This window comes from Danio rerio, chromosome 3, assembly GCF_049306965.1.
Source record: "Danio rerio strain Tuebingen ecotype United States chromosome 3, GRCz12tu, whole genome shotgun sequence".
NCBI lineage: Eukaryota > Metazoa > Chordata > Actinopteri > Cypriniformes > Danionidae > Danio > Danio rerio.
The window spans coordinates 23,918,636-23,935,163 of NC_133178.1; the positions used below are offsets into that span (position 1 = coordinate 23,918,636).

At 35.4% G+C, this 16,528-nt stretch overlaps 1 protein-coding gene and 1 long non-coding RNA gene across 7 annotated transcripts in view; one reads left to right on the plus strand and one right to left on the minus strand.

Annotated features, from left to right (window-relative positions):
* Positions 1-16,528, minus strand: part of LOC141381198 (uncharacterized) — a 63,227-nt gene that overhangs the window by 7,151 nt on the left and 39,548 nt on the right. For both annotated transcript variants that reach the window (XR_012400985.1, XR_012400986.1), the window contains exon 4: positions 3,778-3,909. This is a non-coding gene — a long non-coding RNA (uncharacterized lncRNA). The remainder of the gene's footprint in view (positions 1-3,777; positions 3,910-16,528) is intronic.
* Positions 286-11,926, plus strand: cimip4 (ciliary microtubule inner protein 4). Of its 5 annotated transcripts, none has more exons than XM_068218959.2 (6): positions 286-339; positions 470-579; positions 3,596-3,722; positions 3,828-3,938; positions 4,867-4,935; positions 10,685-11,922. In XM_068218959.2, exons 2-6 carry the CDS (start codon positions 532-534, stop codon positions 10,738-10,740), a joined length of 411 nt encoding a protein of 136 aa, XP_068075060.2. In that variant the 5' UTR covers positions 286-339; positions 470-531; the 3' UTR covers positions 10,741-11,922. The 5 variants fall into 5 exon arrangements, 4 of the variants coding, with proteins under 4 accessions (XP_068075060.2, XP_073800592.1, XP_017210257.2 ...); XM_017354768.4 differs by having other exon boundaries at positions 300-339; positions 441-579; XM_073944491.1 differs by lacking the exon at positions 4,867-4,935 and having other exon boundaries at positions 10,685-11,926.

The window sequence follows — 16,528 nt, forward strand, 5'->3', positions numbered from 1 at the left end:
GTTGCTGAATTATATTTACTAATGAGTGCTTATTATTTAAAATAAAATCTGTTAACTATAAGCACTGCCATTTGTAATTTCTGTTATTAATTAACCAGCTATTTTCTTTTCACTCTGTATAATTGACTATGATTTAATATTCACTTATATAATTTAGTTGTTTTTATCTGGTTGATTTAATAACACAAACTTTTGTGATGGTCCCCATGTTTGTGATGCTGAAAATGGCCTCACAAACCGTAACCACTGAAACTCTGTAGGAGTGGATGATATATTATTTATGTCGCAGATAGAGTTTCACTCACATAATCCACAACATGCCCAACTGCTGGTCGGAAGGTAAAGCATTCCTTTTTACTTACTCTTACCAAAACCTTTATTCTGTTTTTTATGTCCTGCATATATTTAAAGCACATTTTGCTTCTGTTTTGAAAATTAAGGTCATTTGTCTGTTTTCAATTGTCAAAAGTAATCAGCTGTGGTTGCTGTGGTTACCACTGAAATTATACATATAGATAGACCAATTTGAAGATGAGCAACATCAGCCAATCAGAGAAGAGGACAGGCCGTTGCAATCAGGTGATTTCTGCACCAATTTCTTTTAAAAACGTATTTCAATATGCTATAACAATGATAATATTGATCACTTTACACCTTTTTGAGTATACTATAAAATATAAAATGCTTTGTGAGGTTGGTTTATTCATAAAGACACATGTTAATGTGTAATGTAAAGCGCATGGACTTAAATAAACATATATTTTATGTAAAGCACACTGACCAGCTACTTTTATAACAGGTACCCTGGTAGTACTGAGTTTGACCACCACATATTGGATTACTTCTTTCTATGTGGTATTAATTTAACAAGGTGCTGGAAATATTCCTCAGAGATTTTGGTCCATATTGACATGAGAGCATCACACAATCGATCCAGATTTATCACATGTAGATGAATGACATTATTGTTCTGCTCACTTTACAATAAAAGTCTAGAAAAAGGTCCGCCATTTTCCTGACCCCAACTGTTATATCACATTCAAAGTTATTCAAAACACCTTTATTCCTAATTCTGATGCTCATTTTGAACCCCAGTTAACCAAATAAGCTCAGTTGAACATGACAACATCTCTTAATGCAGTGCCACACATTCACTGGCATTATTGGCTGATTAGAGAAATGCAATAACAGTTGTTCAGGGGTACCTAATAAAGTGGCCAATGAGTGTGTTTTAAAAAAATCTATATTTGGATTTGAAAATGTTTGCAAAATGTGCAACTTTATATGAGGGAAGACGCCTGCTAAATTGTATTTTTAAAGCACTTTTTATTTATTTTGAACGAATTTAGTGTTTTCAGGGTTAAGCTATCAAACTACCTCTAATTTTGGATGATTACCAATTTATAGTCATGTGAAAAAGTTAGGACACCCTATATGAAATTCCAATTTTTCCTTATCAAGACAGAAATAATTATATGAACTTTGGTCTTAAAGTCGGGATGAAATCCAAATTTACTCTACATATTTTTATATGTATATATTGGTACTAGGCTTTTTCCCAAATTTATCAGGGGTCGCCACAGCGGATTGAACCACCAATTACTCTGGCACAAGTTTTACACAGTGGATGTCCTTCCAGCTGCAACCCAGCACTGAGTAGACAAACTCCTTCCGTACTGGGAAGCACACATCTACTCACTCATTCATACACACTGATACACTACAGCCTATTTAGTTTACACAATTCACCTATAGTGCATGTCTTTGGATTGTGGAGGAAACTGGAGCACCCGGAGGAAACTTATGTGAACATGGGAAGAACATGCACATAGAAATCCACAATGAACTACAAATAGAAATGCCTTCTGGCCCTGCCAGGGCTGAAACCAGCGACATTTTTTGCTGTGAGGTGACAGTGCTAACCATCGAGCCACTGCTGCCCTCTGTGCTCTTCATTATTTTGTAAAAAATTCTTTGCTTCCATAATCTTCCTCCATTTTGTTAGCAACACACATGTATGAATCAGTTCCCAAAGGAAAAATTAAATACCGCCCTACATTTTTTTTTCTCATTTTAGGACCCGTTCCAGCATCCAATAAGACAAAATTGATACAACTGGACAATCCTAACTTCTGTTTCATGTCAACATTAAAATTGGGAAAACAATGATGAAGAACAACATATAGCATTAAACAAGCCAGGGACTGCTAATCAAATGCCTTAACTACTCATCAGCAGAAGTTTTAGCAGTTTGTGTTGTGGTGGATAGGTCTAATCTGGCATCAAACCCTCATCTGAAATTATACATTTTTATCAAAAATTATCCAACAAGATTAAGGTGATCCTACACAAAGCACCAAATCTACAACTCAAGACCTGACAAAAGTGGAGGAATTTATGTCTTGCTTTAGTCCAGAAGTAATACTGACTGAAATGCTTTGATAAGAGCTGTGCAAAAAACTCATCCAGATTAATGAGACTGATAGTTTCATACAGAAAATTACTCCTGGAAGTGGATGTACAGACACCCATGGCTTTTGTATTTTTCTTGATTTTAGGTAATTAAATAATTAAATGGTGTAAAATGCCATGTGATGTCGTTCATCTGAGGTTTTCATTTGTAAATTTTAAGATCTAACAAGAGCCAATGCTTTCTCCTGATACGCCATGAGATTCAACAGGGTGCACTAACTTTTTTACAAGGCAACGTGACTGAAATGTGATGCATGAGGATTATCGTTTATTCAGTTTCCCTCTGCTTAGTTCACTAAGTTATCAGAAATTGCCACAGTGGTGTGAACCACCAACTAAATAAGGATTATAATTACGGATTTTGGCTTTTGTTTTGTAATGAATTTTTGTAATTAAAAAAAACAGCCATATCACCCTGCAGCCCAAGACCGGTTACTCACTAAAGCTAAGCAGGGCTGAGCCTGGTTAGTACCTGGATGGGAGACCACTAGGGAACACTAGGTTGCTGTTGGAAGTGGTGTTAGTGAGGCCAGCAGGGGGCGCTCAACCTGAGGTCTAAGTGAGTCCTAATGCCCCAGTAAAAGTGAAGGGGACACTACACTGTCAGTGGGTGCCGTCTTTCGGATGAGACGTTAAACTGAGGTCCTGACTCTCTGTGGTCATTAAAAATCTCATGGCACTTCTCGTGAAAGAGCAGGGGTGTAACCCCGGTGTCCTGGCCAAAGTCCCTCTATCGGCCCATACGATCATGGTCTCCCAATCATCCCCATCCACTGAATTGGCTCTATCACTGTCTCTCCACTCCACCAATAGCTGGTGTGTGGTGAGCGCACTGGCGCCGTTGTCCTGTGGCAGCCGTCGCATCATCCAAGTGGATGCTGCACACTGGTGGTGGTGTGGAGAGACCCACCTCATGATTGTGAAGCGCTTTGGGTGTATGGCCATACACAATAAATGCGCTATATAAATACACATTACATTACATTACAAAAAAAATGTCAAAGTTAGCATTTATCTGCCTGTATATTGTTATCGGCATCCAATTAGAACTCTAATAAGAATTATAATGCGACCCATACTATTCTTACATCATAGTTATATGAAGTTTTTATGTGCCTGTCAGATATACAACTCCCACTGCCTGCAGGTTCCTCCGCTTTGTGCTCCTCATTATTCTGATTCAGGCAGCACAGATGAGCACAGATCCTATCATATGATGGGCCACTATCTGCGCGCAAACATCTTCCCATGTGCGTCTCACACAAACTACATCCTTTTAGAATATAACATAATTATACCAATTACCAAATTCCAAACATGTTCCACTAAAATCTTGTGTGTGTTCATTTTCACAGGGCCGCCAGTTGTGTGGTCATCTCTGGCAAAGGACTCATACTCTCGTCATCCACTATCAGCCTTCATTCATGAGCCAGAGCACTGGAATGGACACAAAACAGATCACTTAGGTAGGATTAAAGTCTGCGTGAAATCTAAATTTACAATGTTTTTTTGGGTTTTTTTTTGCCAATACACATTGTTAGACTTAAAGTTCACATAAAAAATTTATCTATTCACTATTTACTCACCCTCAAATAGTCCCAAACCTTTAGGAATTTCCTCTTTTTGTTGAACACAAGAGAAGACATTTTGAAGAATGTTGGAAACTGGAAGCCATTGACATCCACATTAGGAAATACAAATAAAATGGCAGTCAATGATTATCAGCTTACACTTTTCAAAATAACTTATTTTGTGTTGAACAGAACAAAAAAAACTAAAACATGTTTGTGACAATGTAGCTTGAGTAAATTATGACAGAATTTACAGTTTTGAGTGAACTATCCACTAATGCAATGTTTCCCAGCCACGTTCCTGAAGGACCACCAGCTCTGCACATTTTCCATGTCTCCTTAACCAAACACACCTGATTCTGATCATCAGCTCATTAGCAAAGACTGAAAGGCCTGTAATGGGTGTGACAGACAAAGGAGAAATCCAAAACATGTGGTGTTGGTAGTCCCCCATGAATGTGGTTGAAAAACACTGCCCTAATGAGAACATTTAATACACTAAATTAAATAAATTAAACTGTTTATTTTGCATGTGTTCAATCAAAAATTGATCATTATCAAATTAACATTCAAATTAAGCCACTTCCCTCCAACAGTTGCTGTGTATAAAGCCCCACCCCTATTCAAAATTATATTTCATGTCAACATACTGAAAAGTCCGCAGCAACTTGCAGTTCACAGACGTTAATTCCTATTGAACTATATATCATATATATATAAATTATATATATATATATATATATATATATATATATATATATATATATATATATATATATATATATATATATATAAAACTTTTCTTCCTCCTATCTTCCTGCAGTGAAGTGGACAGAGCAGAACTTTCTTGACAAGCGACTGCACAAGCTGCTAAAGGAAATGGGGGTCAAGGGTGTGTCCAAATAAGCCTGACATTTCTGCAAACCACAGCAAATAAAGAATCACACCTTTAAACAAGTGTTTTCACAACACCCACATATGCATGGATGGTCTAATTTCACACTTCTGTTTGTTGTGTACTTCATGAGTCAAATGCAGTGACTGAAAGGAACAGCAGACTTTGCGGCACAGGGAGCTGACAGAAAATATAGGCTTCTTTTTTGGTTTTTGGTCATGGGTGTTTGTTGCACTTGATAACCTGATAAGTTTTATTAGAAAGATTTGAGATGATGGCTTTTTTTGTGACAAATACAAGCGTGTGTCATAAGTATAAAACAGGGATGGTGAACCACTGAAATCTGACAGGAATATATTCAAACTACATGGCATACAAGTTAATTTTTGGATTTTACATATATAAAATATACTCACACCGGCCACTTTATTAGGTCCACCTGTCCAACTGCGCGTTAACCAAATTGCTAATCAGCCAATCACATGGCAGCAACTTAATGCATTTAATAAGCCATGTAGACTAGGTCAAGACGATGTGCTGCTGATCAAACTGAGCAACAGAATGGGGATGAAAGGTGATTTAAGTGACTTTGAATGTAGCATGGTTGTTGGTGTTAGGCGGGCTGGTCTGAGTATTTCAGAAACTGCTGATCTACTGGGATTTTTACGCACAACCATCTCTACGGTATACAGAGCATCTCTTAACGCCCAACACATCAAACCTTGAGGCAGATGGACTACAGCTGCAGAAAACCACATCAGGTGCCACTCCTTTCAGCTAAGAACAGGATACTGAGGCTACAATTCGCACAGGCTCACCAAAATTGGAAAATAGAGGATTGAAAAAATGCTGTCTGGTCTGATGAGTCTCAATTTCTGCTGAGAAATTCGGGTGGTAGACTCAGAATATGGCAACAACATGAAAGCATGACTGCAATAATTTCTTGTATAACAGTTCATTCAGCTGGTGGTGGTGTAAGTTGGGGGATATTTTCTTGGCACACTTTATGCCCATTAGTACCAAGTACCACAGCCTTCCTGAGTATTGTTGCTGACCATGTCCATCCCTTTATGACCACAGTGTACTCGTCTTCTAATGGCTACTTCCAGCAGGATAACGCACCATGTAATAAAGCGTGAATCATCTCAAACTGGTTTCTTGAACATCACAATGAGTTCACTGTACTCAAATGACATTGACAGTCACCAGATCTCAATCGAATAGAGCATTTTTGGGATGTGGTGGAATGGGAGATTCGCATCATGGACGTGCAGCAAACAAATCTACAGCAACTGCATGATGCTTGTATGTCAATGTGGACCAAAATCTTTGAGGAATATTCAAGTACCATGTTGAATCTATTCCACAAAGTATAAAGGCAGTTCTGAAGGCAAAAGGGGGTCCAACCAGGTACTAGTAAGGTATACCTAATAAAGTGGCCGGTAAGTGTATGTCGTGTATGCAACCTATATTTTGAAATATTGCAACAATGGCTGCTTACATATATTGCTTTTCAATGATTGAAACTGCAAATACGTACATATATTTTCAAATATATTACCTATTATTTTGTGTTCAAATATGAAAACACACACACACACACACATACACACACACACATATATATATATATATATATATATATATATATATATATATATATATATATATATATATATATATATATATATATATATATACTATAATTCATTCATTCATACTATAATTTATTCATCAGGGGTCACCACAGCGGAATGAACCGCTAACTTATCCAGCATATGTTTTACTCAGGAGATGCCCTTTCAGCAGCAACCCAGCACTGGAAAACACCCATGCAATTAACTCCCGCATTAACACCCACACAGACTACACCTAATTTAGCTTATTCAATTCACCTATGCCGCATGTCTTTGGACTGTGGGGGAAACCGGAGCACCAGGGAGAAACCCACACCAACACTGGGAGAACATGCAAACTCCACACAGAATGGCCAACTGACCCAGCCAGGGCTCGAACCAGCGACCTTCTTGCTATAAGGCGACAGCGCTACCCACTGCGCCACAGTGTCTCCACACATATACTACAAATACAATATATATACATACACACAATGCTTAATAATGACTTTGTGGTGGCATTCATGTGTGTTCCAACTCATAGGGGCTGTTTACACCTGCTCACTTCAATTCGCAACTGCACAATCAATTAGGTTTCAATTGGGATCAATTGATTTGAGTTGGGGGGTGGTAAGCGGGGCCTTGTGTCATTTTGTAGGGCTAAATGCATCCGCATATAGGGCAGATCGCTACTGATTATAATACCTAATGCCAATAATAAAGATTTATTTTTCATAAACTTATTTAGGTTCACCTGCACAAATTAAATGAGCATAAACAACATGAAAGCCCAAACCCCTCCTGCCTTTTATCAATAACTCAGAACTTCAAGCTGCTGGTGGTGCAATAGTCAGGGGAAGATTTTTTGGCACATTTTGCTTTGATACCAACTAAGAGACATTTAAACCCCACATCCTACCCTAGTATAGTTGCTTTCACGAACACCTCTTTATTACCCCAGTGACCCATCTGAGGCTGGCTACTTCCAGCAGGAGAAGACAAAAGTCAAATCTGGATTCTTAAAAGCGAGTTAACCATTACTCAAATGGCATCCAATCACCAGATCTCAATGAAAAGCCCTGAGGAATCTTTCCTGCATCTTGAAACCAAATCATATATATATATATATATTTTTTTTTTTTTTTTTTTTACTGCATTTTATAAAACATCCCTATCAGAATTGGGGATTTTGCATTTTGCATTCAGAAATAATTCATTTATTCAGAAATAACCCATGACACTGCTCCTCACTTATACCATATTGTTTGAAATAGTCATCTATGACTGGCATAACTTATATTTTTATTGGTTTAGTAACCAGTGCAAACGCTAACTGTCTTTCGAGAGCTTGGCAGAGGGGTCTAAAGATAGCTACATGCAGAAGTTACAGAGAAATATGAGTCACTACTTCCTGCTCTTTTTTTTATAACATTTATCTTATGGAATTTGACATAAATCCCTTATCATTGCTTCTAGATCATTATATTAGAGATTATAAAATATCTTTCAATACAAAAGTCTGCTAAATATATTATTATTTTACATCAGACAAAGCATTGGGATCATATAGATGGCATTTCTCAGATAAAGACAATATTAAAGACGTTTGGCAAGGTGTTTAGGGGAAATTTTCTGTGACTGATGTCTTTTTCTTGCTGTAAGATGTGGTATAAATGTAACGTAAAACTGACAGCCTCTCTTACGTGGTTTGATCTTAAAAACCACTGAAACTTGCTTTTTCCCCCTCTCCGGTTGTGAAGGCTTGATCTATTCATTTAAAGCTTGCTAAAAATGTGATGTCAAATTAGAGGCATTTCGCCCAATTAGACAACACTAAGCACAAAAATAGTAGTACTGTGCACTTCTTAAAAATACTATGGTAGCACAATATTGATGATATTAGAGGGAACAGGGGAAAAATGCATTGTTAAAAGGAAAATATATGGCAATTTGTGTTCGTGATATCAGTACATGCTCATATTTCCCCCTTTTCATCTGTTTATCTGTTCATAAATACCACAACTCATATAAAAAATTCATCACCACAGATTTTTTTTTCTATCTTGATAGTATTTCAACCACAGGTTGTTTATACCGCTGTTTCTGTGGTTTGTACACTCAGAATCCAGGGCTGATTCACGTGTTTGACACACACGACAAGCACTCAAATTCTAGGGTGAAAATTTTAGGTTGTTTTTTTAATGTTTGCTGAAATATTTCACAATGCTGATAACAGTCTAACAATGTGGCAGTTTGCACTGATTCTTGTCAAGAATTCTATTCATTTTAGTAAATTGTGGTTACGAATATATTACATAAGATCTATGCTCCGTTGCGTCATATTTTCCTCCATCTTCCTGCAAACAGACACCTGCGTAACACCTCCAGCATACGGCACAAACACCTCGGGCCTTTAAAATAACACTTTTTTGTTGTTGTTGTTTGTTTCATGTACTATTCAACAGTTTTTTTTTAACTTAATGTAACTTTAAAATATTTTATAGAAAAGCGTTTTTAAAAAATATTTAAGTCTTTTCTTTTTATCATTTCAGAATATGTTTGATGAAAAGAACTCTCAATACTTTAATAATTACTTAAATCAGTCACATTTTGTTCAGCAGACTACTTTATCGAGATTCCCTGTTGAACATAAAAGTAAAAAAAAACTAAATAAGTCTGGCTGCAATGTTATTACAAAAAAAAAACAAAAAAAAAAACTGAGTGTTCCTTTGACATGTTTCTAACCCTTATGTGCTATTGGAGATGTTTTCATCCACGTTAGGGTGATTCTGAGGCTTAATTTGGCCATAAATTTTTCAATGTTTCAGCAGATTAAAAGATTTTTGGTGAAAAATACTGTTTTGACACATTTGGGAAAATTCTTTAAAAATTTTTAAAAACTCAATAATACACTCCGGGGAAATTTACTACCCTTTTATTATGTTAGTGGATATTTTTCAAAATGTGTTTAATTAAAAGAAATCAGGCACATTTTGTTTATAGAGAGTCACCGTTGAACATAAAAATAATAATAATAAATAAATCACTGGATATTTATGTAATGTATTTACATTTATCTGCTACATTTAAACATTTTTTTGTTCCCCCACAATTACAACCTATTATAACCTACAATATAACCTGCAAAAACACAAAATAAATAAATAAATACGCAAACATATAAATGAGTAAATAAATCCATATATTCCTGCATAAATAAAATGCATAAATATGCAAATAAATAAATGTATATTAAAAATCCTTAAATTCCTGCATAAATAAATATTTAAATAATTAATAGTGTCGCCAGGTAAATAATTAAATAATATACACGAATGTTGGGAGAATAAGAAAATGCTAAAATGAAACTTTCAAACTGTAATGTGAACGGGATGCTGACAACGGAGGTGCGGATCCAAACACCCGTTTATTAAACAGAGATGGTCAGGCAAGTCAACACAGGGGCAAACCGATGTACACAGAAAATCTAGAGTTGTATTTAATTAAAAAGCGAACTGCCAGTATAGGCAGGCAGCAGACAACATAAAACAAACAAAAAGCAAGGTTCAAACACAGAAGGCAAAGAAAATGTGACAATGTTCAAAACAGTATATGAAGACTCAGCTATGAATTGTACATGTGTGCTTTGTATATAGCCCTTGTAATCAGTCCTTAATGCTCATCCGGCTGTGAGTGTATGCAATCAGCGGAACCTGGAGCAGGTGTGTGTGTGAGTGGTGCATGACTGGAACTTGTAGTCTCGATCTCCATGTTTACCAGTGATCTGCCAGGATTAGAACGCTGGTGATTGTAATACAAACGTTTATTCATGTCTTAAATATAGTTCTGTATTTACTTTTCCTCAGGTAAACATAATGAGAATGAATGAATAAACATTTGAAGGAGGGGAATAAACTTTCAGTTTAGCATTTTCTTATTCCCACAACATTCGTGTAATTTATTTAATCATTTACCTGCTGGCACTATTGCTTATTTAAATATTTATTTATGCAAGGATTTTGTGGATTTGTATACACATTTATTTATTTATTTGCATATTTATGCAGAAATTTGTGGATTTATTTACTCATTTATTTATATATTTGCATATTTTTGTTTTGTTTTTGCAGGTTTGGTCCTCCATACACTTCGAAATACAACAGTACTGCACACAAAATTCTTTTAACAACAATATTTAAATGGTGATAAAAACATCTTTTTTTTTCTTTAGTTTCCTTTTCTTGTGTAACTTCAATAATGAATTATTATTTTGTGGTAAATCAACAGGATGTCAAGACGCTGATATATGCATATGTGCATTATGTCAATGTATAATTAAACATCTGTTAGTTTAAGCAACACAAACAAATACTATAAAACATGTATCATTGTTACGTTATATAAACTTTGCCTTATCAATAAAATGGTATTCAGATAATAACATCTATCTCAAACTAATGTATTAATGTCTTTTCTCTGCTTTAAAAAGGAACACTGATCTGGTTTATTTTTGGTATTGTTGGTCAAGTTAGACGCCGCTCTCATATAGGGTGTATTTTCAACCCACACATAGCGCACATAACTTAACACCTACTTAAGACCCTACAAACACCTTCTCTTTGCGGTCTTCCAATCCGAGGCTCTTTGAATGTTTTGCATGATCGTCAACCCTCCCCCTTTCCTTTCACCGAGACAAAACTGACCTTTACAAAGCAGCAAGTTACACATCTCTTCAACACTTTTAGTTTCTGTTCTCATGCAGAATTAAATGTTGATTGCTCTTATAGTTCCTTTGGACTGCTTTATTTGACAACTTTGCATTCTCACTTTTACCTACATGACAGAACTGTTAACCATATATGGCACTAAACTGTTTACAAGTTTCCATTTCCTTTTTTTAAAGATAACTTCTACAGAAGCATCTCATGTTAAATGAACACTCCGAGTTTTTTTTTTTAATTTACTAATTTTACAACGCCTCTAACGTTAAACAGTTGATTTTTAACCCATTCAGCCAATCTCTGGGTCTGGCAGGAGCAATTTTAGCTTAGCATAAAACATTAGACCGTTAGCATTTCGCTCAAACATGACCAATGAGTTTCGATAAGTTTCCAATTTAACGCTGGACTCTTTTGTTTTACTTTTTTTGTAAGGCCGACAGAAAATGATAAGTTACTATTTTCCAGTCCAATGTTACTAGGAACTACACACCATTCCTAAAGTATGAGTAAGATTTTATATTTTTATTTTTTTTCAATTTTCTAGGACAACAGTATCTTTAGCAAAAAATATCTCCAAAGAGTGCGTTTTAAATACTGTACTTCAGAAATCTGTGTTTTTGAAACAAATAAAGACAGCAGAATGATTTATTCAATGATTTATTTGAATTATTGACCCTGACATCCCAGCAGAGACACAACATCATTAGACGTTAATATTAGGTTAGATGTAGGTCATGACGTCAAGTGACCAAAATTTAACGTCTAGTCAGCGTCTAAGACAATGTTAATTTGACGTCCAATAACGATGTCAAATGATGATGATATTTGATTGATTTTAGGTTGAGTTGGAAAGTGACCAAAATCCAACGTCGCATCTTAAACCAAATGTCATACTAACATCAAATACTGACATTGGAATAACACTGGGTTCTGACATCAACCTGATTTTCACCTACAAATAAAATGCAACGTCCCCCTGAAGTTGGGGTACAACGTCAATCTCACGTCATGTTGATGTCCTGTGCCTGGTGGTATGTTTATTGTTCCAAAATATTTTAAAACCGTTATATCATTATCCAAGGGTGTCCCGTCCGAATCTTATAGTGGCCCATGCCAACTATATTTTCATTCCGGCATATTAATCACAACTTTCTCTGCGTTTCAGCAAATGGAATGTTTTATTGGTGACAAATTTTACTTTGGCACATATTTTGGGAAAATGCTTTGACATTTTACAAAAACTCAATACACTCTGGGGAAATTTACTACCCTTTCATTATGTTAGTGGCAGTTTTTGCCCTATTGACTTTCATAATATGGACACTTTTAGTTAAAATTTGTTATTTTTTTTATGTTGATCATAATTTACAGTGCAAAAAAAACTTAGTTTCTGCCTTCGTTTTGGAGTATAGCATGTGTTTGAGTGTGCATGTCTAAAAGAGCAACCTTTGCACACTTCAAAAATAAGCACCTCAGTTCTCAGAACATAGTTAACAAGTGTATTTATGCGCACAGCCTATAATTTGTAGTTCTACTCCATAGAACTCCATTTAAAAGCCAGAAATGTTTTTGCACAGGCCTATAAAAGGTTAATGGTGCCAACAGTAAAAATAACAAATGGGAAACCACCAACAATGGTGTGCACATTAAAAGCATTGCATGCTGCTCACCTTTCAACTGCACTAAGTCTGCATCCAGAACTCTCTCTACCATCTTGCAGTAATGCTATACAGTACGTATTAACACTGTTAAACACAACAACAACAACAACAGGATAAAAAAGTCTGTTGTTGATGGCATAGCTATACATTTCTTATATACAGTTGAGGTCAGAATTATTAGTTCCTCTGTTTATTTTACCCCCAAATTCTGTTTAATGAAGAGAAGATTTTTTTCAACACATTTCTAATCAACAGTTTTTATAACTCATCTCTAATAACTGATTTATTTTATCTTTGCCATGATGACAGTAAATAATATTTGACGACATTTTTCAGGACACTTCTATACAGCTTAAAGGGACATTTAAAAGCTTAACTAGGTTAATTAGGTTAACTAGGCAGGTTAGGGTAATTAGGCAAGCTATTGTATAACGATGGTTTGTTCTGTAGACTAATGAAAAAATATATAGCTTAAAGGGGCTAATAATTTTTTTTACCTTAATGTTTTTTTTTTTAAGTAAAACTGCTTTTATTCTAGCTGAAATAAAACAAATAAGACTTTCTTCAGAAAAAAAAATATCAGACATACTGTGAAAATTTTCTTGCTCTGTTAAACATAATTTGGGAAGTATTTAAAAAAATAATAATTAAAAAGGGGGCTAATAATTCTGACTTCAACTGTATATGCAAAATCTGCTAAAAATTATCTTTCACCCTCACTCAAAATGTCAAATTTTGCTTTCAACATTTCATAGTAATGATAAATTTGACCAAACCACTGTAAACATCAGCTTTATATAAGTGGTCTGAAGGGAAGTTGGAATAATTCATACAACATGGTGAAATCAATAAAATTTGACACTTCATTATAGAACGAACATCAAACTTAACCCTAAATGCAATACACCCTTATTCGAACACTACTAGAAAATCAGGGGGAAAATAGTTTCATGCATGCCCAGTTTTACAAACTCATACATCTTTGCTGTTTTTGTAAATAAGTGTGTTGGCTTTGCCCAGGGGTGCCAAAATTCTGGGCTGGTGTCCTACATATTTTAGTTCCAACTCCAATGGGGTACATGCACACAGACTTTTAATTGCAAGACAGCCAGCCCTAGAGCTGGGCGATTAATTGAACATTTTAACTTAATTATGATTAATGAACAATTATTTTGTTTATTTATTCATTGTTTGCCCTCACAGTTTAACAATAAGTTTAGTAAACATGCTCACATATAAGGTGGTTACAAGGGTACTTTACTTGATTTTAAAATAATTAAAGGAAACACACACTATTTACAATCTATGATTATATATAGAACATCAACATTGAACAACTGAAATTAAAACACACATTGCCTAAAACCAACAGCCACTTTTTTTAAATAAAAAAGTGAAAATAAATAACTTGCACTTTTGGAAACAAAGTTAATTATTTTCAGTGTTTTTCATAATAAAAGTAGAAAATAAGCAGCATCTTTTCTAAATAAAATTGTAATATATGAAATAACTGGTACCGTATATCATGTAAATGATATTTTAAACAGTGCATTTCTAGCTTCTTCTGTAAACAAATATTTTATTGTAAATAATAATTTTAATAAAATGGAAAATATGCCGTCTCAAGGCATCTCTGACCCAGCTTTCAATCATTGTCAATTTAGTGCAAAGTAACAAACTGGGGTCACGTGACTCCACACGTGGTAGGAAAAGTAATAGAAAAATAAAATCGACCTTGAAAAATTAGATTGATTTTAAGTTCTAAATGTCGATATTGATTACTTTAATTTATTGACCAGCCCTAGCCAGCCCAACAGCTTTCGGTGAACTGGCTTTCTATTACAAAATCACAAAGTTTAAGATCTGTTTACCTTAAAAATAATTAATCTTCACTGCCCGATAGATATATAATATAAAGTTGGTCTCAGACTGGACAAGAAGCACTGCGTTAACTTCCATTTTTCCCTGCCATCTTTTTAAAATATGAAAATGTATTTTACCCCAGTACATTCAATGGAGATTCTGCACTCGCCTCAAGCTTCTGATGACGCAAGAGTTTACGCGGTCTATCATCAACAATTAAATGAATGCTTAAGTGTATTTAACTGATTGTATTTTAATTACATGACATCAATGGTGCTGTAAAAGGAACCTTATAACACTTAAAATAGTCACATATACTAGAAACTTCAAGGCAGGTCTGTTGAAGTAAGTTGGAACTAAACTATCCAGGTTACCGGCCCTCCAGGACTGAGCTTGGACACCCTAGCTTTGACTTTTGGTTTTGTCTAAGCATCACAGCAAACCCGACAGTACATATTATTGACTACTGTGACTAATCGGACTAATCAGCTAAAGCCCTGCATACTTTAACTCCAACCACCTCCAACTCACACCTGCTTAATAGTCTCTAGTATTCTTGAACACCTTGATCAGTTGGAGCAAAAACTGCAGAGCTGCGGCCCTTCAGGAATTGAGTTACAATCCAAATTGACAAGAGATGGGGAGCCCAACAACATAATAAAGAACAACCAAACAAACCTAAACCAGGTTGGAGCTCCCCACTCCAAACAAATATCAAAACGAAAGCTTGAAGGAGAACACAACAATAAAGCCGTCAAAGACTGTGGTGACGTGGAGGAATGAGGGCCGTAGAAATCCGCTTCCGTTCATTTTAAAGGCCTGACGCCACCAGATTAACCAATAGAAAACTGAAAAGGGAAAAGGACAAACAAGATCAATTGAAAGTAATTATTAAGGGCAGGAGTGAACGCCACACGCAACAAGGCCTATGAGTTAGATTGACCAATGGAACATGCAAAGAGTATGCAAAAAACAGTGTTTAATGGCAATGTAAGAGTGGTGCAGAAATGACTTTAGCTTTTCAATGTCTTCAATCTTCAACTTTAGTTCAATCGATATATACATGTACATTATATTGACAACATGCAATATACAAACATTGTATACCTGCAAGTGACTTATCTAGGGCCAGTTGTGGATGACTTATTTGCGAACATACCCATGCAGCGATGATGAATAGCTATACATATATAGAGACTGTATATTAGGCATGTTTCTTAATTACTGATTAAAGCATGGTTGTCTTTCTATTGATTAATTTAATCTCTATTACTTTGCTTGTACGTTTGCTTATTTGTTAGTGATTGTGGATTCTTGCATGCATGCAGTTTGTTTATATGCATCTCTCTCTCTCTCTGTGTATGTGTGTGTGTGTGTAGTCTGTGGCTATAAAAAAAAGATTGTATTAACAGGATGTGGTCCCTTAAACTCTTGTTTTCATAGCATGGCTCATGCACTGTGTCAAGCCCAGTGTGGGGCCCAGGTGGCTAATATTTACTCTTATCAAATGCCAAGAAATGTCAAACTTTCATTGCATTTCTAGAAGCAATCAATGCATGCACAAATCAAAACTTCAGACTGTCCCAGTACCACAGACACCCTAAAAAATCCATAGAAGTAATACGAGTAAAGAATAAGTCTTGCATCAGATGGCTTTGCATCTCTGAAGCTTTGATTTGGCTTTTTTTTGTGCTTTGTAAACTTTTTAGCAAAGTTGTGGTTAGTAAGT